The 21,971-nt window shown below is 41.7% G+C and overlaps 1 protein-coding gene across 1 annotated transcript in view; it reads right to left on the bottom strand.

Moving 5' to 3' along the window:
* The window catches only part of timm50 (translocase of inner mitochondrial membrane 50 homolog (S. cerevisiae)), a 40,641-nt gene extending 19,406 nt beyond the window's left edge, over window positions 1–21,235 (bottom strand). Inside the window, 4 exon segments of the mRNA XM_037775535.1 lie at window positions 7,679–7,700; window positions 16,252–16,283; window positions 17,460–17,622; window positions 20,998–21,235. Of these exon segments, the coding sequence (XP_037631463.1) occupies window positions 7,679–7,700; window positions 16,252–16,283; window positions 17,460–17,622; window positions 20,998–21,204 (424 nt within the window). The 5' untranslated portion in view covers window positions 21,205–21,235.
* Between the last annotated feature and the right edge of the window lie 736 nt (window positions 21,236–21,971).

The raw sequence follows: 21,971 nt of genomic DNA, 5'->3' as shown, positions 1-21,971 counted from the left end.
TGTTGATTGAGCAGCTGCAATGTTGGCATAGCCTGACACTGATCAATCCAAACTCCATTCAGAAAACAAGCATTTTAAAAGTTGTTTGCTTGTCGTCATGGTAACAGACCTGACAAAGCATCAATTCAGACTTTTGACTAACCAGCATAATTTTGTAGTTATTTCGGCATCATTTTGATCTGTTTATTACGATTAAATCACAGTTTATTTTGGGTTCATACCTCAGTAGCGACGTGTATGTGAATACAGCTCGCCGCCGGGTGATGTTATGAACCCAGACACGACGGCGTTTGGTTTTCTGTCGTATCTGGGACTTCACCAACATGTACAAAGCAGCAACAGTGGCTATTTCTTCCATGATTGATGGAGGAAATGGAGGAAAGAAGAGTTGTTGGAGACAAGCTCCTTCTCCTCTCCGACGCGTGAACATGAATGATACCGGCGGTCCGGCTCGCGCGAGTAAAGCGAGGCCGAAAATGTGCTTGGCTCTTGGTGTGAACACAGATTTAATCCTCCAGAATCAGAGCGAGAGCGTTCACTGCTCTCATTTTGAAACTGACAAAGAGGAAATAAATTGGACGTGGCATTGGGACATACATTTTTTCTGGGAAACAAATAAACTTTCTAAATGAAGTAGAAGCAGATGACGGAGATCACGAGAAATAATTACACTTCATCTTGAAATAAAATAAATCCTTTTAAAGTTGTTATTTAGCTTTTTGGAAGAAAAGACGCATATTCTGACGGTGAAGAAATTCATTTTAAAGTTTCTGTCACGTGTCGCGGAGGGGGTGAAAATATTCCCTTTTAAAGCAGCAATAAAGCTGAAAACGAGGGATGAAACAAAGAAAGAGAGGACGTAAACAAGCTGACCAGTTAAGGAGAGAGAGAGAGAGAGAGAGAGAGAATGAATGAAGGAGGGAGGGAGGGGCTGAAAAAAATAATGAGAGAAGAGAGAAGAAAGAGGAAGGATAAACAGAAAGAGACGGTTATGAATGCAGCGTAGAGGAAGAGGAGGAGGTGAAGGGAGAGGGGAGGAAATAAGGAAAGAGGGAGGATAAGAATGCAGGATAAAGGGATGGATGAAAGGAGACGAGGAAGGAAGGATAAAGAATAAGAAGGAGGTGAAAAGAAGAGAAAGGAGAAAGTAAAAGAGGGAGGAGAAAGAAAAGGAAGCATAGGAGGGAGAAAAGGACAGATGCAAGGGAACGAGAGAAGGAAGGAAAAGGACAGATGCAAGGGAACGAGAGAAGGAAGGAACAGGACAGATGCGGGAGGAAAGGAAGGAGGAAAGGGGGACGAGTGAGGAGAAAGAAGGCTAAAAGGATGAATGAAAGGGAAGGAGAGGAGGAATAACAAGGAGAGGAAGGAGAACGAATAAGGAGGCGAAAAGGAGAAAAGGAAGGAGTAAAAGAGGAAGGACACAGAAAAGGAAGGATGGGAGGGAGAAAGGGACAGATGAAAGTGGACGAGAGAAGGAAGGAAAAGGGAGAAAAGGACAGATGAGGGAGTACAGGAAGGAGACGAGGACAAAATGGAAGATTTAAAGGAGACAAAGGAGATAATGAAAGAAAGATATTTCATGAAAGGAGGGAGGAGGAAAGAAAGAAAGGATGAGTGAAGGAGAAGAACAAGGATACAAGGATGGATGAAAGGGAAGGAGAGAAAGATAAAAAGGTGTGGAAGCAGAGGAGGAAGAGGACGAAGAAGAAAGCATGGAAAGGAGAAAACATGAGAAAGAAAAGAAGGGAGAAAAACGAGGGATGAAGTGAAGAGGTAAAGACGGAGGTGTGGAGAGATGGATGGAGGGGCCTCCGTCCCAAACAAAAGCTGTGGTCAGGCTCAGCATCTGCTTCACAACAACACCCTTCCTCCTCCTCCTCCTCCTCCTCCTCCTCTCGTCAATCGCTTGTTTTCTCTCCGGGTGACAAACGGCGGCGTGGCGCGGCCTCTTTAATGTGTGGACCGCGGTGTGTGTGTGTGTGTGTGTGTGTGAGTGTGTGTGTGTGTGTGTGTGACGGGCCTCTAAGGAGTGTGTGTGTGTTAAAGCAGCAGCAGCGGTGAGCTGGTTTCATGTTCCACATTTACATTTAGAGATAAATGACTATATGATAAACACACGCAGAGACTCTTAAAGTGATTAAACTAAAGGCTTCATTTGGAGCTCAGAGTCGACGTCACAGACGAGAGAGAGGTGGATGGCTGATTATAAAGACACACACAAGTTCTTCTTGTGCTCAACAGTTCACGTCTTTACAGCCAGAATGTTCATTTGTGTTGAAAACATGCCTAAAATACGGACAAAGGACAAAGTTCATCAATGTTAAAATCGGTCTTAAATTAACACTCAGTCAGTCAGGGTTTACATTCCTCCTATTCATAGTCGAGTCCAAAGGTTTGTGTTACGAGGCTTCGGCAGGTTTGTTTTACAAAATAGTTTTGACATTTTTCAGACTTTTTTTTAGACATTTTTTAGACATTTTTCAGACATCCTGGATGCACCAATTTCAAACGGTAAATATTGTTAAGTTGCGGCAAGACTCACTTCCGAGAACCGAACAATGTCTGAGAAAAAACCCCCAAAGCTGTCAAAAATATTTAAGTTGTGTGAAAGAGACGAACAGCATCAACCTGGCGGCCGGGGCGATGCAGAAATATGAAAACAACAGTTTCTATGTTCATATGAGCCTGTTCTTTAAGGTTAACTTTATTAGCAGCATTAACGCCTTTACAGACTGCAGTGTTTGTTGTTGTTGGGGCTGTGACAAATAAACAACACAAAAATGCAGATGCAATGTCTAGACTTATATGCCTGAGGCTTTTATTGTGAAAGGTAAGAAGGGAAGGAGTGGATCTGGTCCTTTGCCGAGGTTGAAAGGAGTTATAAAGTATTGGTTCGGACTACGGAGCTTCCGTGTTGTTATTTCATAATCCTTATAAACATAGCCACACCGTGATTGGTTGAGGACTTTATTCGCGGTGTGAAAGCTCAGAATAATCTACCTTATTCCAGAAAAAAAAACTACATTGATTTTCTTTGCCCCATAATATTTACATTGTGTATGAAAGTATTCATGACAAAAACAACTGTTCATATTAATCGCACGGTGTTTAACGACCTTCAGAGGAAATCCACCTGATTGAAAGCTCAGAAAAAGCTAATAAGTGCACCTTGCATTGACGTTGTTCTGTATTTTTTTTTGTTTTTGCATCATACTGTGGACAGTTAACTATTAAAAATGAATAGAAAATAGTAGAAAACACACAGTTCTTGTCTATTAGTTATATGTTTAGGTGTGTGTTTGTATTTATCATGTCAGAGAACACACACAGAGCAGATTGGTCAGATAATTGTTGGCCTGGGAGGATCAAGGGGTCAGTGGACATGTCATGAAATCCAAGGGGAGTGCTTTGTGTGTGTGTGTGTGTGTGTGTGTGTGTGTGTGTGTGTGTGTGTGCGTGTGAAGGAGGAGGTGTCACATTTCCTGGTTGCTATGGTATCTGACGCTCCTCTGCATCACGCACACGAATGCCGCCACTTGGCACGCAAACAGAGTCTGTAGCCAAACACGACCCATTCATTCATCAATCCCTCCATCATCCATCCCTCTGCTCGCCGTCTGCTGCTCCCAGAGGAGCAGGAGGAAGAGGAGGAGGAGGAGGACGATGGCAGAGGGGGAGGATGGGATGAAGGAGAGGATACTGGAAGAAGAGGATGAGAGAAGAGGAGGGATGAAGAGGAAGATGAAAAGGAGGAGAGGATTGAGAGGGATGAAGGAGGACGAAGAAGAAAGTAAGGGATGGCAGAGAGGGATGATGGATGGAGGAGAGGATACTGGAGGAAGAGGATGAGAAAGAGGAGGAAGACAGGATGGAGGAGAAGAGGAGGGATGAAGAGGAAGATAGTAAGAAGGAGAGGATTGAGAGAGATGGACGAGGAGGAGGAAGAAAGCAGGAGGTGGCAGATGGGGAAGATGGGACGGAGGAGAGGATACTGGAGGAAGAGGACAAAGACAGGATGGAGGAGAAGAGAGTGAATAGGTGAAGATAAAAAGGATGAGGATTGAGAGGGATGGAGGAGGAGGAGGAGGAGACAATTAAAGGGATGAAGGAGTAGAGATTATCCATCGTTGCTCCCTGAGGGATGATGAACTTTTACCCCGGTCTCTAAACTCATCAGGGAATATTTGGCCCCGGTCCCTAAGGTCCCTCAGAGGTCCCTCAGAGGTCCTGATTGGCCCTCTGAAGAGGGCTGATGGGAAATGTTACAGAGATCTGAACCACGTACGAGTCAGCAGCTAATAATCATATATCAATATCATTTATCACCTTTCAGTGAAATCTATAACTGATGACGACGTGATGCTATGAATTTCTAAATTCCCTGATTGAAGTTTGTCCAGATGCAAAAAATATAACCAACCAAAAACTCCATACTTGAGTTGATTCACAATAAAAGACAATTATCTATTTCTCTGACTAATTCATTAATTGTTTGGTTTGTAAAGTGTCACATCATAGTGAGGGATGTCTTTTATTAGAGGTAACATCCACAGATGTCTTTGTTTTGTCCAACCAACTGTCCACAACCCAGACATACGCAGTTAGCAGCAAACGTTTCCAAGTGAGAAGCTGGAAGTAAGAAAGGTTTGGCATCTTGATTTTTGAATGCAATATCCAGAAGTAAAAAGCTAAACGTTAGGCTGCAGACAAACTCCACCACGGTCACATGACACAACGAGGCTGTAAAGGAGTACGAATCAGCGTGATGACGTTTAGTCGTCTCATTAAGCCGCTTGTTAACAACCGCCTTTTTGAAGACACGTAAAAGCTTCAAAATGTACGAGTGGGATATTTACTAACGTGTTTTAAGTAAACGTTAAAATCTCTTCAGCTTCTATTATCCACAGACGTTATTTCAGACATCTAACTGACAATTTAAAAACATCCAAATAACCCATTGACTTCCACACGAGGGAACAGGAAGTGCTAAAATGATAACTCATTTCAGGGTTTTAGCGCTTTATACCCGGCGGCTTCTGTCAACGAGCTGTCATCAGTCTGTGCTCTCTCGGCGCGGCTCAGTCGATGTGACGCGTCCTCCTCTGTGCAGAGGATTGTGGGTAAGAACAGCCAGAAAAGCATGCCGGCTTGCGTACTGCAAAATGTGACCAGATGCAGGAGGACAGCGTGGGAGGTCGGCGTCTAACGGAGCATACTGGTGTGTGTGAGCAGCAGCTGTGAGGTTTCCATCAGGTCGATCTGACGGGACAGAACTCTCCTTTTAAACTAATTCTGATCGCCTGCTGATACCAATAATCCCTTCGTCAATACCTCTGTGTTCCCCCCCCCCGTGCCCACATCCCTCTCCTTCTGTTCATCAATCCATCCATCCATCCATCCATCCATCCATCCATCCCTCTATCTATCTACACATCACCCCATCCTCTCCTGTCTGTCCTCACCAGACTCCATTCACTTTTCCTCCCGTTTTAATTTTAGCCTCAGCGTTGGTGAAAACCAAAACAAGCTGCCGGCTGTAAACAACACATTAGCTTTATGAGCGGAGGACCTCGGGGAGGGACCAGGACAGAGACGGAGACAGATGGACAGACAGACAGATAGAGACAGACAGTAATAAAGTTACAGACACAGTGGGAGGGATGATGAGTCAGGAGAGGACAAAGTGGACCTCGGGGAGTGTTTTATGATGGATGGATTCAGGAGGAGGGATTATCCTCTGGGGACAGAGAGTTATTGATGAAGTGATTATTGGAAGCAGCAGGCGATCAGAACTCGTTTAGAGGGGGAGTCAAATCACAGCAGATCTATCAGATTAGTTTAACATCATCTGGACTCATCTTCATCATCATCATCATCATCATCATCATCATCATCTTCATCACAAGAATCTGTGTTGATGTTCCAGCTCATCATTGAACACTGATTTGTTGCTGATGTTGTACATTACCACGTCTTTAGTCTTCTAAGATCATACGTCTATCTGAGTTTTATACATTTGTACATAAAACATCTATTTCCTGTCTGTCCATCCAGAGAGAGGGATCTCTCCTCCGTTGCTCTTCCTGAGGTTTCCTCCATTTTTTCCCTATTAAAAGCCGGGTTGTGAATTCTTTGCACCGCATATTTACGCTGTACTACAAACACAGGTACTTCCCGGGGCCGTGGCCAAAGTGTCACCGGGGCGGACTGTCCTTAGTGCGCCCCGACCGCATCATGTCCCCAGGACGGGGCTCAGCCCACGTAAAAGGCGCCAGGGGTCTGCGGCGATGTCGGCAACCCACCCGACCCGTCTTGGAACACGGACCAAGGAGTCTAACGCATGCACGAGTCAGAGGTTGAAGGCAAAACCCCCGTGGCGCAATGAAAGTGAGAGCCGGCGCGAGCCGGCTGAGGTGGGATCCTGGCGGGTGCACCACCGGCCCGTCTCGCCCGTACAGTCGGGGAGGTGGAGTGTGAGCGCGTGCGATAGGACCCAAAAGATGGTGAAGAGAGGTTAATGGCACGTTGCCGTAAAGTGGTATCAGTGCCGTTGTATCGGAGCCGTTTTGCGAGTACATGAGCACAGTATCGGACCCAATACTGGTATCGGTGCATCACTAATCCAGACATTCTTTAAGTTTCTATTTTCTAATTCCATTTTATTGTCCTCTTTTTTCGTCAACGATATCATATGGAGATTTAATCACAATTATTGTTGAATGACGTTTCATCTCATCAAGTGAGGTTTTAGTTTTTTTGGCGTTTTATCACATTTTTCACCAACAAAATGAACACAAGAGAAAAACTCTCTAATATGAGAATGTGACTCAATAAAGGTACTTTGAATCCGAGGAAGTTTTGGGAAGTTTAGTTTGGTTGTCTGTCCTTACGTTATGCGTGACCTCTGACCTCCTTCATCTGCTGATTCTCTTTCTCTGGATAAATAACCGTGAATGACAGTGTGTGTGTGTTTTGGGGTGGTCAGATGGGCAGTTTGGGGGGGATGAATGATGGGATAGGGGCATATGGGTGGTTGGTACACACACCAGTTGGCAGTGCCACCGAGGCTCTGTGGACTGATCCATCATTCAAACAAACACCGACATCAACACACACACACACACACACGCACGCACACGCGCGCGCACACGCACACACACGCACACACGCACACACACACACACACGTCGCTGCTTCTGCCAGGGTGTCAATAAAAACACACATGTTCAGTAGAAGATGGAGGAGGACTCATCTGGTCCGAGGCAGCGTGAATACAACACACACACACTGTTCATTCAATAACAACACATATACTGAAGGAAAGGCATCTCTCAGTCAGTCTGCTGCTGGTTGTTTTGGTTGTTTGGTGTTTTCAGACACATCGAGTCTCCTCTAAACATGATTCATTCTTTAGTCATATTAATGTCAGAAGATAGTGGGAAAATTCAGATTACAAGTTCCTTATCTTGTCGTTTTAGGTCCGATTCAAAAATATTTTTTGGAGAAACATACTGAAAAAACTGAGTTTCTCTTTCTGCTGACTGGCGCCATTTTGGACTGAAAACACCGATGAGTCTGAGGATGTATAACGAGACGTCTGTCAATCAGAGGATCATGTTTTTGAGTTGTGAAAACACAGAGTGAAGAAGAGATAAAAAGGGAAGTTGACACTCACCTCTGTCGAACTCGTCTGGAATCTGTCAGGGAGGCAGAAAGGTGAGAACAGTTATTAGAAATCTGAACAGCTGGCTGATAACCAATCACATCCATCAATCAATCAATCCATCAGTGTGTGGTGTTGACAGTAAACGTGTCGGCATCTCATCAGGACCTATCGGTGCACGTGATGTGACGACTCGGGGTTTTACGTTTGTGGTGACGACAAATAAACTACAAATCAATCCCACTCTGCCATCGATGGTGAAACAGACAGAAATCAATTAATCAATCAATCAATCAATGAGAGGCTGGAGGGCAGCATGTGGCACCGTGGGGGGGTTAGACTGACACACCTGCTGAGGTTTTATACAACAAACCACTGAGAGATGATATCAAGAAATGAATCATCAGATTCATGAAAATAATGTGGAGACGCAGCAGCCGTCATAAACAAAAACATTTTAGAGAAGCATTTAGAGGAGGAGGAGGAGGAGGAGGAGGAGGAGAAGAAGAAAAAGTGGAAGAGGAAGAATGAGAAGTATCAGGAGGAGAAAAGGAAGAGAAGGTGGAGGAGAAGATGAATGAGAAGAAGAAAACGAAGAAGGAGAAGGAGAGCATAAGAAGAAGGAGATGATGAAGAAGGAGGAGGAGGAGGAGGAGGAGGATGAGAAGAAGAAGCAGGAGGAGAAGAAGGAGGAGGAGGATCAGATCAATGAGAAGAAGAAGAAGAAGAAGAAGAAGAAGAAGAAAATTAAGAAGGAGGAGAAAACAAAGAAGAAGAAGGAGGAGCAGGAGGAGAAGAAGACGAAGAACAAGAAGGAGGAGAGGAAGAAGGAGAAGGAGAAAACAAAGAAGGAGAAGAAGAAGAAGAAGCAGAAGAAGAAGAAGATGAAGGAGATGATGAAGAAGGAGGAGGAGGAACAGAAGATGGAGAAGGAACAGAAGAATAAGGAGGAGGAAGAGCAGAAGAAGGAGGAAGAGAAGGAACAGAAGAATAAGGAAAAGGAGGAGCAGAAGAAGAAGAAGGAGCAGCCCTTTCTAGTAGAAATCCCTGAAGGCAAACTTCTATGTGCAAAGAAGGAGCAGAAGGAGCAGAAGGAGAAGGAAGAGAAGAAGAAGAAGATGAACTAGAAAGATTTGAAGAATCAGGAAGACAAATTGAGACATTGAGGAAAGAGGAGGAGAAGCAGTAAAAGTAAAGTATGAAGGAGGAAGGAAAGAAGCAGAAGGAAAAGCAAGAGGAAGAGGGAGGAGGAGACGGAGAGGGAGAAACATGGATGAAGGAGGAGGAGGAGAAGAAGCAGGTGATGCAGGAAGGTGATCAGTCAGAGAAGGAGACTGTGGGACCGACAGAGCTCACAGCTCGGGTGTCTGACTCCACCTGGTGGCCGTGACGCAGAGCTGCAGCTGGATTTACCAAACACTCTGACTGACTCAACATCATCATCATCATCATCATCATCATTCATTATTTATGATTTCCAGTATTTCACCTGCTGGGCTCTTTATAAACAGAGAGGTGAGAGGCAACTATAATGTACTCATCTTTAGTGAGTGACCAAACTTCCATAAAAACATTAATAAAATGACAAAATACAAACAACTATCAATAACTCCCTTCTGTCTGAGTGAACAAAGTGTAAACAAACATGTACTACGTGTACTACTCGGGATGAAGGACTTACTGAAGTTGAAATGTAGGAAAAGTTCCTGAATAAAACCTCTGGAAAAGTTCCTTCAGTTGAAAAACTCCTCCAACAAACACATTAGATTCTCAGCTAAGATTTTATAATAAATCCCTTAACTTTACAACGAGCTGAAAACAGACGACAACGCGACTCATTTTAATTTAAAACATCAAGTGTCAGGAGGGAGAGAAGGAGCGAGAGCGCTGTACGAAACGTCTTCTCGCCAACACTGCCGGAGCGTTGAACAGAGGTCATTAGAGGGGAACCAGATGCTAACATACGGGGGTGAATTGATGTCAGGAACACAGCTCAGCTGCTGGTGGGTCAGCGTGGACCGACGGAGGTGTGAAACAGGCCGTTAAACCTCATCGACACCTCGGTACGACTGCTGCTGCTGCAGCCTGGGAGAGCAGGAGGGGGACCGGTTCCCACGAGGACATAAATACTGAACTATTACATTATAAAAGTAGAGGCCTACAGCAGGGGAGTCTGTCCTACGGGATTTCATCTGTGACACAAATACGTCACCGAAAGAGAACATGTACAATAAGATATCCTTATAAACGTCGTTGGAGAGAACAACGACTGTTTTGTTGTGCATATCAAACGACAAATAAAGACTTGAACTTGAATGTTCTCCCTGAGTCAACAGCTGGAATCTGGGAACACACATTGTTTTAATCAATCATTCATCTTATTGTGGGGTCGCTGTGACGCTCCGCCCTGCAGAGACTCCACATGTGCACCATCATCCAACCATCAGATAACATGCATCGATGCCGACTTAACCAGCGGACCTTACCGACGACGTGCAACTCCGTTTAGTGTTCGTCACGGAGCACGCTCCACAAACATACGCTACAAACATTTACTGTAAACTGCTCAAAATAAGAGAGACATTCAATTACATCTACTTTATCGTCATACAGACGTTAAAAACTTAAAGTAAATAGGTTGTATTTAGGATCGAATGTACCCTTTAGACTAGAACACAGTAGACATGTTCAATAGATTGTTAAGTGTTGTATATTTATACATATGTAATATGCTTTACCCCTATCAGCAGCTATAACCCCATCATTTATTATCATTATTATTCAACTGTGCAATACTGATTTAACAGTGCAATACTTTTATGCCATAATTCAGCTCTGCAATAATCTGGTTTACTTATTCTTAATTATTTTTACACACTTAATTCTAAATCCTATTTTTCAGCATTATTATTTGCACTGTTTTTATACATATTTATTATTTATATTTTCTTCTTTCTTAATATATCTAGGCTAGAATAGATAAAATATATATATATTATATGATATATATATATATAATATATGATATATAATATATAATAAATATATATATAATATATAATAAATATATATATAATATATATATATATATATATATATATAATGTATTATATATATATATAATATATAATATATAAATATATATATATATACACACTATATAATATATATATATATATATTCTAAAATGGGAGCAAAACGTAACTCAATTCCCCCCCGGGAATCAATAAAGTATTTCTGATTCTGATATTTATTCATTGCCAGAGAGGGAAGTTGGTCCCAAAGCTTGTCGCTGTATTTAAATCCCCCCACCTTGAAGAAGAGAGCTTCATTGAGCTGTGAGTTGGAATAGTGGAATAGGGCCTTTATCACACCTCGCTGACACAAGTGTGCACTTTGAAGAACAACAAATGTCCAGTTCTGACAGATAGAAAGCTTAAAGTTGAGACAGGAAGGTGAGAGAAGTGTGCCGTCTCAACACCTCTTACAGTGAACCACGAGACACGACTAAACTAAAGAAAAAGAAAAGGACCTTCCATAATCTATTAAACCACAAACAAGTCACATTAATACAAATTCAATAAGAGCAGCTGACAAATAACATCATGTCATTTATGAACATGTTGGAACCAACCATCCTACACTACAGCGCTGCAGGTCAAATCACTTTACATATTCCACATGTGGCTTCTGGTGCAGTTTGTAAACCAGTTTAGCCTGATCTGGTTCTCCCCCTCATTCACACCTCAGCACTGGAAACTAAAGTAGTTCACTCTGCTGGATGTTTGTATTTCATTAGAAACAAACACATTCTATTTCATATATGTTGTTTTGTTTGTCACATATTTAATTTGCAGGAAAAGTCCAAAAGAAGAAAACCATATTTGTTTTTTTTATCTAAAAATAGTTTATCAAATACATTTGCACGAGATTGTACGAGATTAGGATACATTATATATGAAATATCACAATATAAAATACTAAAACACTGTGACCGGATGAGTGCACGTTGCTCATTTCCACTTATAGAGCCACATGAATTTATCACACTTCAAAAGACATTTAAAGCTGCAACAATTAGTCGATTCATTGACTAAATTAATCTGCAATTATTTCAATAATCGATTAATCGTTTTAAAATGTGACAATTCCAGCTTCTCAAAAGGAAGACTTTTCGCTCGTCTTACTTTACAGCATATTAAATATTTTTATGGCTGCAACTAACGATTATTTTCATTGTTGGTTAATCTGTTGAATATTTTCTGGATGTATTGATTAGTTGTTTGGTCTATAAAATGTTAGAAAATGGTGTTAAATGTTGTTCACAACTCAAAGATATTCAGTTTACTGTCACAGAGGAGTAAAGAAACCAGAACATATTCACATTTAAGAAGCTGGAAGAATTTAGACTTTTTTTTTTCTTAAAAATGACTCAAACGGATTAATTGATCATCAAAATAGTTTGTGATTAATTTAATAGTTGACAAATACTCGGTTAACTGTTCTAAAATATGTTGGTGTTTTGAACTGTCCGTGACTCTCTTAGGCGTCGTACACACGGCATGTCTTTGCGCCCTCAAATCCATTGTTGTCAATGTAAGCGTGTGGCAGGCGTGCACAAATATAGGAGGAAATAGGAGAGCTACGCCGTCGCGGTGCGGCGCACAAGCGCTTCCACGCGCCTATTTTTCAGCTTTTGGAACGCTGCAGTGTGCACTGCATGTCATGTGACGAGGAACCAATCACAGCGAGGAGAAGTTTTTTAGCGCAGGGCTACCAAGAGCTTTATGAATCCATCTGTCCCATGGAGTATTTTACTGGCTTCACCCGTTCTGACCGAGGACGTCACAACATCCGGTTGAAAGGTCAGCCAGACTGACGATAGAGAAATGGAGCAGTAAAGCGTCTGTGAGGGATTTACGCTGCTGGAAATGCATTTATCTTTGAGGCTTCCTCCTAAATTACAGCAACATCATCATCATCATTGTAGCGTGCAGGTTTTGGTTGCTTAGTAACGGCAGGCGCGACAGGAGCGCAACCTCCCAAGCACCTTGGATAAAAGCGGCACGGTTGGCGTTTTCCACCCGTTTTTAGACACAGCATGTGTACGGGTCCTGACGCATCTTTCACCATTTGAAGCTTTATCGCCCAAGAAATTAAAAGATGAATTAAGAAAATAACTGGCATAATCATAAAATGTCAGCACAGAGGCTTTTGGAAACGGACTTTCAAGTTGAACGTCTGATGAAAGAATCAAACAATTAGAAAGATCTAATTGGATCTCTTCTGACGGCGTCCAGGCTGAGACGTTCCCTCAAGATGAGAGAAGTGTGTCCTAGTTTCCCGTCCCCTCAGATGTCTGAACACAATCAGATGTAAAGCTGATGAGAAGTGTGTCCTTTTGAAGAACTTCTCCCCTATAAGTGTCCTCTCTGACAGCTGGGACATGTGCCCTCTGATGGGGGGAGGAGGAGGAGGAGGAGGAGTATGCCTCCTCAGCTTTGATCCAGTCTGCCTGTTGGCTAGACAGGATACAGCCAGAGAGGTTTATAACGTGTGAGACCGGGAAGGAGTACAGTACGGAGGAGAGGACAGGTCCTGGTTCCCGCATCCGAACAAAACCTCTCTAAAAAAACAAATACTTCACGGCAATTACAAACTTCATCCTGGAATAACATCCATCAGGAAGCGTCTTATTAACAGAAAATGATGGTTGATGTTGTAGGGGGCGCTAGCGAGCCATTTTACAACACCCAACCCCGAGACCCTCAAAATATCAAATTGTTCACCGCGTCTGATAAGTGTGCCAAGTTAAGCAACTTTTGGAGCATGGCAAAGGCCTGAAAAATGCAATTCATTTGCATGAAAAATAATAATTCCTACAGTTTCAATCGGGCCTTCGCTGGCCCGACGTCGTCGGTGCTCGGGCCCTAATTAGGGCTGTTCTCGGCCAAAGGAATTCTTAAGACGACTAAAATACAATTTTGTCGACTCGATAAGTTGATTTAATCGACAGATCTATAAAACTGAGGTTCTCCATAAGGAATCACACAAAAGCAAAAACTGTTTGCATGAACCAGACCCTGTAAAAAACAGGGAAGTCATGGATGACTCGGCTGAGACGAACACGTCACGTCATAAAAATTAATTTAAATTTTTACTCAAATGCAAGTAGAAAGTAGTCTTTGAAGTAAAGTGAAGTTCCCAGACAGCACTGGCACTCGCCACATGTCACCATCCCGTTTAGCAGATATCCTCTGTTAAGAGTCTCAGGGCGAAGGTGAGATAAGTGTGCACAGGACGGCCGACATGAAGAAGTGTGTCGTCTGAGCTGAGCGCTCCTGACAGGACGTCCAGGTGAGATAAGTGTGCTCTTTGAAGGAGGAAGCTGTGAGGAAGTGAACTGAGCCGAGACAAAAGACAGTACATCTTTCCCACAACCACACCTCGTCACACGCCACAGATGTGACCCCAAAACAAGTCAGGGTAGATTGTTCTGGTGACTCTTTATCCTGCATTTTAGTGCCCAATCTGATGCCCATCTCTGCACCTTTTGTTCAAAATAATGGATTTGGACTTGAATCCAGTGACCTCTGATATTCATATTAGTTAGGATCTAAATAAATAATCACATATGATACTTTTTGCATGTGGGGTTAATCTCCCAGAGACCTCTGCAGTTCAATTTTTCTGTCTTTTTGCTGCAGGAGTAAAGGAATTAAAAATCATTTCTCTCTTTCAGACTCTTCTTTCTCGGGCCAACAGCTTCAAACTCTGGATGACAAAGAGCACTTAGCAGGAAGCCATCCTGACATGTTTTGGCTCTTTGGTACCAACAAAAGGACCCTAATGTGAGAGAAGTGTGCCCTTTGAAGTGGCCCGTCTTCCCAGGACAACACCTCCAACAGCAGATCCTGTATGAGAGCTGAGACCAGGACCATAAAACCTGAGACCTCAACTTATCTCAAGGTACGAATCTTTAATTTGGATTAAATTAGTGCGGTAGTATTTGACATTGAAGATAATAAATGATAACATCTATGTTATTAATATTTTCTGATGCACAGCAGGCCTTTATTTCTAATTACAGTCAATTATGTAACAATATAATCTAAACTCAAAGGTCCACTTGCTAGCTCTATCGGTCAACAAGCACAAAGATGAAGACCTTGAGATGTGGTAGAAAGCTCCAAAAGCTTGCAAGTAATTTAAGATTATATTATTTTATTATTATATCATCATATTGTTATGTAATATTATATTAGGTTAAAATGAAGGTCAAGAATAAACTCCCATGCACAAACACAAAATGTACATTTTTTAAATCAGACTTTTCCATTATGAATATTATACGTTACCGACTGCTGCTACTTAAAGGTGCTGTATGTAACTTTCAGAGAATCCCTGTTATTAATAACACCAGTGGCTGTAAATATGGGAAAACTTAACTTAAAAACATCTGTTTGTAAAGAGACTAAAAGCATGAAAAAAAACATTCGGAAATAGGTGAAAAATATCCAAAAAATGTTGGGAAATTATTAGTGAAAAATATCAAAAAAAAAAAAAAAGATGGAAAATTATTAGTAAAATATGTGAAAAAAATAGTAAAAAAAATATTCAAAAAATATGTGAAAATTGTCTGAAAAATATCCCCAAAATTACAGTCAAATATGTGAAAACTAAACAATTTCCTTACAAAGAAATCAGACTACAGGCTGTTAAAGGCAACCAAGAAAGTCGAGGAAGGTCTCAGGTTTTAAGTCACATTAAGGTCTCTACATGTAAATTGTTACGTATAATACCTTTAGCTGGTGATCAGATCCATAGCGTGACTGTTAAATATAAATAAATGTGTCACTGCTTATGTGAGCTGAACTGACGACTGATGATGATTTTACATCTTTAAAATGATAATTCAGATTATTGTACAGTTACAGTTAGTTTCCTTGAAGTAGCACCGGGACATCAGTCAGAGGTACTTGAGAGGACTGGGAGTGCTGGTCATTAGTGTGTGGACGTGGGATAATCGGGCTCTTTGATGTTCCCCGACGTTCCCGACCTCACAGCTCAGACGAACACGACGTCTCATCTACCTGCCGAGTGTGCTGCGACGCCTCGTAGAGCAGCGGAACAACAACGAAAAACAATGAACAACAGGTGAGATAAGTGTGCTCCTTCCTTTCCCACAGCGACGGCTCCCCTTCAGTCGTCTGTCCACATTCACACCTCTGGACAGACGGGGACACACCTCACGGCCACCTGTGAAGTGTGTTCCCGTTACAACAGGAAGAAGATCTGCTACCTGTGAGGTGAGCAGGATGCCACCGCACTTCAAAAAGAACGGCTGAGATGCACAGCCAAGTGTCGAAAGTGTGCCGACACTAAACCAGCTTGGCTCTGGTCAACATGAGAATGTCCCTGAACGGTCCTCACCGTGTGGACACAAGCTTTTAAACCACCATCAGCTTACAACACAGGCACTGACAGGTACTGTCGGTGATGTGTGCAGAATCACACCTGGAGGAAGTGTGTGTGTGTGTGTGTGTGTGTGTGTGTGTGTGTGTGTGTGTGACAGTAAAACTCACCACGTGTCCTTGTTCGTCCACTGAATTGGTGCCTAAAAACAGTCAGAAACAACATTTATCACCTGTGTGGAAACAGTTTCTCTCTGAAAAAACAAAACTAATGACCAACAAGTTGTGATGCAAAGATAATGTTCATGTTTAATATTAATATATAGACTACTTATGGCTCTATTGAGGGGATCATAAAGGGTACAGCTGCTTATTGAACTTCAGTACTTTTTTGGTACCAAACAAATAGGGATGCATCGATTCCGACTCAAATAGCTGGATGGGATATCGGTGCCAATGGGGCCGATATATTCATATCAATTCTATGTTTATTAGGGGTGGGGAAAAAAATCGATTCACTTATGTATCACAATTTCTTTTTTACGATTTTGAAATTGATTTTCTTAATGCCAGATTCTGTTACAACAGGAACAGGATATCCTACCTGTGAGGAGAGCAGAACTCCACCACACATCAGAAAGGGAAAGAAAAAGACGGATGAAATTCACAGCAGCGTGTTGAAAGTGTGCCGACACTAAATCAGCTCAACATAGACTCAAATTTGCTTAATTTGAGTCTATGTGGAGGTAGAAGGAAGTTATCGCTTTTATTGTTGTAGTCTGAGTAACATGACATCATATCCGTTCCGTATCCGTCAACCAAAACAAACCACAGCCGGCTGAGACGACAAACGGTGGAGGGTCAGCGTGGATACGACCTGCACCCTCATGTTTTAAATCCAGCGTGGTAAACACTACACATCCCGTAAAGGATGGAAACACATTGGGTTTCACACAATGACAGGAAAAGCAGAGCTAGATCTGTCCAGATTAAATGAAGTAGTGAATATCCAGTCAGTGTTGCAGTTAAAATTCCTTCATGATAATAACAAGTCGTAACTTCACTCCGAGGTCACAAGCATCAGTGGTGAATCACAGCAATGACTGGACAGAAACTGACAGCGTGATAGTGGAGCGTTTCATTGAGCTGCAAAGTCTCCTTTGTTTGCACAAATTGAAGGTCTCACAATCAATATGTTTTTGGGTAAAACAGCACATTAGTCTCTGGACTAAATCACACCAGAGATTAGTTTACCGGAATATTTGTAGTTTTTTTCTGGCAAAATAATCAGTTTGTCTTCTTCTGTCTGGTGAGTTGTTAACAGACATTTAAAAAGATTTTAAAAGTGACAGCAGTCACTTAAAAGTTTCCACACTCACCGAACAGGTAGACCATGCCGACCGCTCCGCCGACTCCCATGAGCCCGGCGAGCCGTAGCACCATCTTCTTGGCGTAGGCGGTGTTCTCCTTCTGCTTCTTGTCCTCTGGTCCTGTATGTTCTCCTTCCTTCTCGCCCTCGCCTCCCTCAGGAGGAGGCTTGCCCTGGACGAACACAAAGATAAACCATCGTTATTAAGGTCTTTAACAACAGTTCTATAGATATCAAGGACCTGAACGGAGGGGTGAGAATCACCTGATTACAGATCAGATTAACACCTCATCGTTGCTTGTAGGGCTGGAACTAAAGGTTGGCATCATTAGATATTAATCTCTCTTTATTTTGGGATTAACCGAGAGCATTTTAGTCTATGAAATACATATAATAGATCAAATCAAAAGCAAAAAGTGATGTCTTGAAGTTGTTCTAACTTTGAGAACACAAACACAGAGAGGTGCAGACGTGTGTGAGCTTCAATGCAACTTCATCTACCATTAAAACATGTCGCACAACAACAGGTTTCCTTATATTCAGTCCATCCATCAGTTATGTTACAAAAACAACATCATACAGAATACTACATCTACTCTGCAGGACTTTACAAGAGAAATATAAATTATCATGAAACACAAAACATGCAATATTACAGCCAAGATATTCTTCAGCAGATTCACCATTAGAGAGTTACGGGTTAAATCTCACAGTTTCAATACAAAGCAGCAGATTCTGTCCTCTTTCAGGACGTGCACATCTCTTCTGCTGTTGACGTCAAAACATCCTTTAACAGTTTTTCTCCATTGTTTACACACTAACACCGGTACTTGAGACCACAATGAGCACAACCTGTAACTCATGTACCAACCCCCGGCACCAATTCTGCTAAAGGACAAGCACATTTACTGCTTTACACTCGGCCTGCATGATATGGGAAAAATCAGAGATAACATTGTTCAATATTGCGATGACGATATGACTTACGATAAATAAACAAATATTGAAGTGTGAATATTAGCTATACTATACTACATTCAGAACCGGATTGGAATTGAATAATTTTAAATATAACTACGTTAAATATTATTTCTAGAGCAACAACAGTCATGTTTACAACAGCAAAGTCGCTTTATGAACTCTGTAATATCTCACTGGTAACAGCGTGATGATAAATACTAACTTTACGGTCTTGAGCCCGGCGGCTCGTTTAATACCGGGTTTTCAGTAACCATCCCTAAATAAAATTATTTCTCTTAAAGGTCCCATATTGTAAAAAGTGAGATTTTCATGTCTTTTATATTATAAAGCAGGTTTAAGTGCGATATAAATACTGTTAAACTATCAAAACGCTCAATTTACGGAGAAACACACAGCGAGAGATTCTAGTATTAAAACATTGCATATTTTATTTTACAGGAGTAACACTGAACATGCAAAAGGCATAAGTCTCCTGTAAGATCTAATTATTATTATTGTTTTAGCAGCATGTCAGTTACATATGGTGATTGTGTGTGTGTGTCTGTGTGTGCGTGCGTGTGTGCGTGCGTGCGCGCGCGCGTGTGTGTGTGTGTGCTGCAGCTCTGAGCTTCCGGGAAGGTTTAACTGAAGGGTGGGGGTCTGATCTGACCTTCAGAGCAAACAAACCTTGGTTTGTCAACACATACAGTTTATCTAACAACTGCCACAGATAGATCATGAAGCCCTGAGAGACTGTTAGCTCAGAGAGAGAGACTGTTAGCTCAGAGAGAGAGACTGTTAGCTCAGAGAGAGACTGGTAGCTCAGAGAGAGAGACTGGTAGCTCAGAGAGAGAGACTGTTAGCTCAGAGAGAGAGACTGGTAGCTCAGAGAGAGAGACTGGTAGCTCAGAGAGAGAGACTGTTAGCTCAGAGAGAGAGACTGTTAGCTCAGAGAGAGACTGGTAGCTCAGAGAGAGAGACTGGTAGCTCAGAGAGAGAGACTGGTAGCTCAGAGAGAGAGACTGTTAGCTCAGAGAGAGACTGTTAGCTCAGAGAGAGAGACTGTTAGCTCAGAGAGAGACTGGTAGCTCAGAGAGAGAGACTGTTAGCTCAGAGAGAGAGACTGGTAGCTCAGAGAGAGAGACTGGTAGCTCAGAGAGAGAGACTGGTAGCTCAGAGAGAGAGACTGGTAGCTCAGAGAGAGAGACTGGTAGCTCAGAGAGAGAGACTGGTAGCTCAGAGAGAGAACATTACAGAGAGCCAGAGAGAGGAGGAACAGCTAATACTGATGCTAACTAACCACAGTACAACAGCACACACTATGTAGTTCAGTATTGTGTTAGGAGAGGCAGCAGCTCAGGTGATGACTGTTAAACTCACAGAGAGAACCAGTAGAGAGGCATGCTAGCATTAGCCAGCTAGCCTGTTAGCTTCCCTAATCTCAGCTTCATTCATTCAGCAGAAACACAGAATGGAGCCTTAATGTCATATTTATAAAGTTGACATGTATCCTGACATAATAACACACAATATATGATCAACACAGTGTGAGAGTTTGTGTTTTGGGGCTAAATATTGAGGTGTAAAGTAGCTTATAGGTTAACCTGAGGCTAGACATGTCAGAGGAAAGTGGTTTCGATTTGATCACCACGGGCAGCTCGTGTGGGCGGGGTTTGTTTTAACGTCCATGTGCAGTGTAGTCCCCGCCAACATATTACATCTCTATACTAATACAGACAAACACTGTATTATTATATTATTTATCATCAGTCTGGTGCCATTCTCAAACATAACAACTTTAAATATTAACACAGGAAATGTGCATTGTATCTATGTTAATATTTTATGTATAATTATAAATCTTTCGGACTTTTTTGGACATTTCTAAGACATTTTTTGGATATTTTTCGGAATTTCTTTTCGGACATATTTCAGCCACTTTTCGGATATCTTTTTTTTTTTTCTTTATATTTTTTTGGACATCTCTTGGACACATTTCAGCCATTTTTTGGATTTATTTTTTGTTTTTTTCGGACATTTTCGGACTTTTTTGGACATTCCTCAGCCATTTTTTGGGGATATTTTTTAGACATTTTTCAGACATTTTTTTGGACATTTGTTGGACATTTTTTGGATATTTTTTCGTATATATATATATATATATATATGTGTGAACATTTTCTGAAGAATATCCCCAAAAATATCAGAATAAGACCATTCAGAAATATCAAAAAGTTATATGTGAAAAATATACGAAGTTTATTAATAAAATGTATGAAAAAATTGCTTTAAAAAATCCGAATTACAGTAAAATATGTGCGAACTATACAAAATAATATCAATCAGTAAAGAGGACTTTCTACAAGCTGGAAGCATGAAAAACCATTCAGTCATATAGAGTAGTCTGTCTGTCTGTCTGTCTATCTATCTATTTATTTATTTATTTATCTATTTAATGGCTTAGTGTGTTACAAGGCATCTGACTCTCAGAGCACTAACAGTCCATGCAGTGCAGAGCAGTTTGAGGAGGAGACACCGGCTGAGCCGGTGAGTAAAGGGAGCGCTCCTAGAGCAGCTAGCTGTCTGACCTGCTGCTGCTGCTGCTGCTGGAGTCTCTCCTGGAGGATCGCCTGAGCCAGTCCGACCGGAGCCGGCTTCTCCGTGGAGAGGGTCCGGCCGCTGTCCACCAGAGCCTGACTAGAGGCAGTCACCGCCCCGCTGCGGAGCCTCAGCAGGCCCCGGCTCACCCGCACACACATGGACATGGACACGGGGAACACAGCCGCAGCCGCCATGTTGGAGAGTGTCGAGAAGCTGCCCGGCGACCGGAACGGGACAAAAGGACAAACACATCTGATTGGCTGGAGCTGGTTTGAGTGACAGGCGGGAGGAGCAATCAGAGCAGCGAGAGGCCACATGGAGAGGGTCGGGGGCGGGCGCTACAGCGTGTGGTCCAATCAGAAGCAAGAGTGAGTGTGACCTTCGATTGCGACATAGAACTGCCATGATGGTTTAAAGTTTGCAAAATTACATCACCTATATCCCAAAACATGGCAAAACAAAACCAAACAACAACTTTAAATATTAATACAGGGAATGTACATTATATTTATATTAATATTATATGTATAAAAATACATTTTCGGAAATTTTTCGGATATTTTTCAGACATTTTTCGAACATTTTTAGTACAATTTTTGGATATTTTTCTGACTTCTTTGGACATCTTTCGGACATTTTTCCAATATTTTTGGGATTTTTTCTCAGAACATTTTTTCGTATATTTTTCAGCCTTTTTTCAGACATTTTTCGGATAATTTTTGAACTTCTTTGGACATTTTTAGTAAATTTTTTGGACATCTTTCGACCATTTTTCAGATATTTTTCAAATTTTTTCGGACATTTCTCGGACGATTTTGTCGGATATTTTTCGGCCTTTTTTCGGGCATTCTTTTCAGATATTTTTCGGACATTTTTTTTGACTTTTTTTCGTATATATATGTATACATATATATATATATATATATATATGTATACATATATATATATATATGTAGCCATA

The sequence above is a fragment of the Sebastes umbrosus genome, chromosome 7 (assembly GCF_015220745.1).
Source record: "Sebastes umbrosus isolate fSebUmb1 chromosome 7, fSebUmb1.pri, whole genome shotgun sequence".
Classification (NCBI taxonomy): Eukaryota; Metazoa; Chordata; class Actinopteri; order Perciformes; family Sebastidae; genus Sebastes; species Sebastes umbrosus.
The sequence above is the reverse complement of the archived record's forward strand: the minus strand, read 5'-3'. Positions and strand labels throughout refer to the sequence as shown.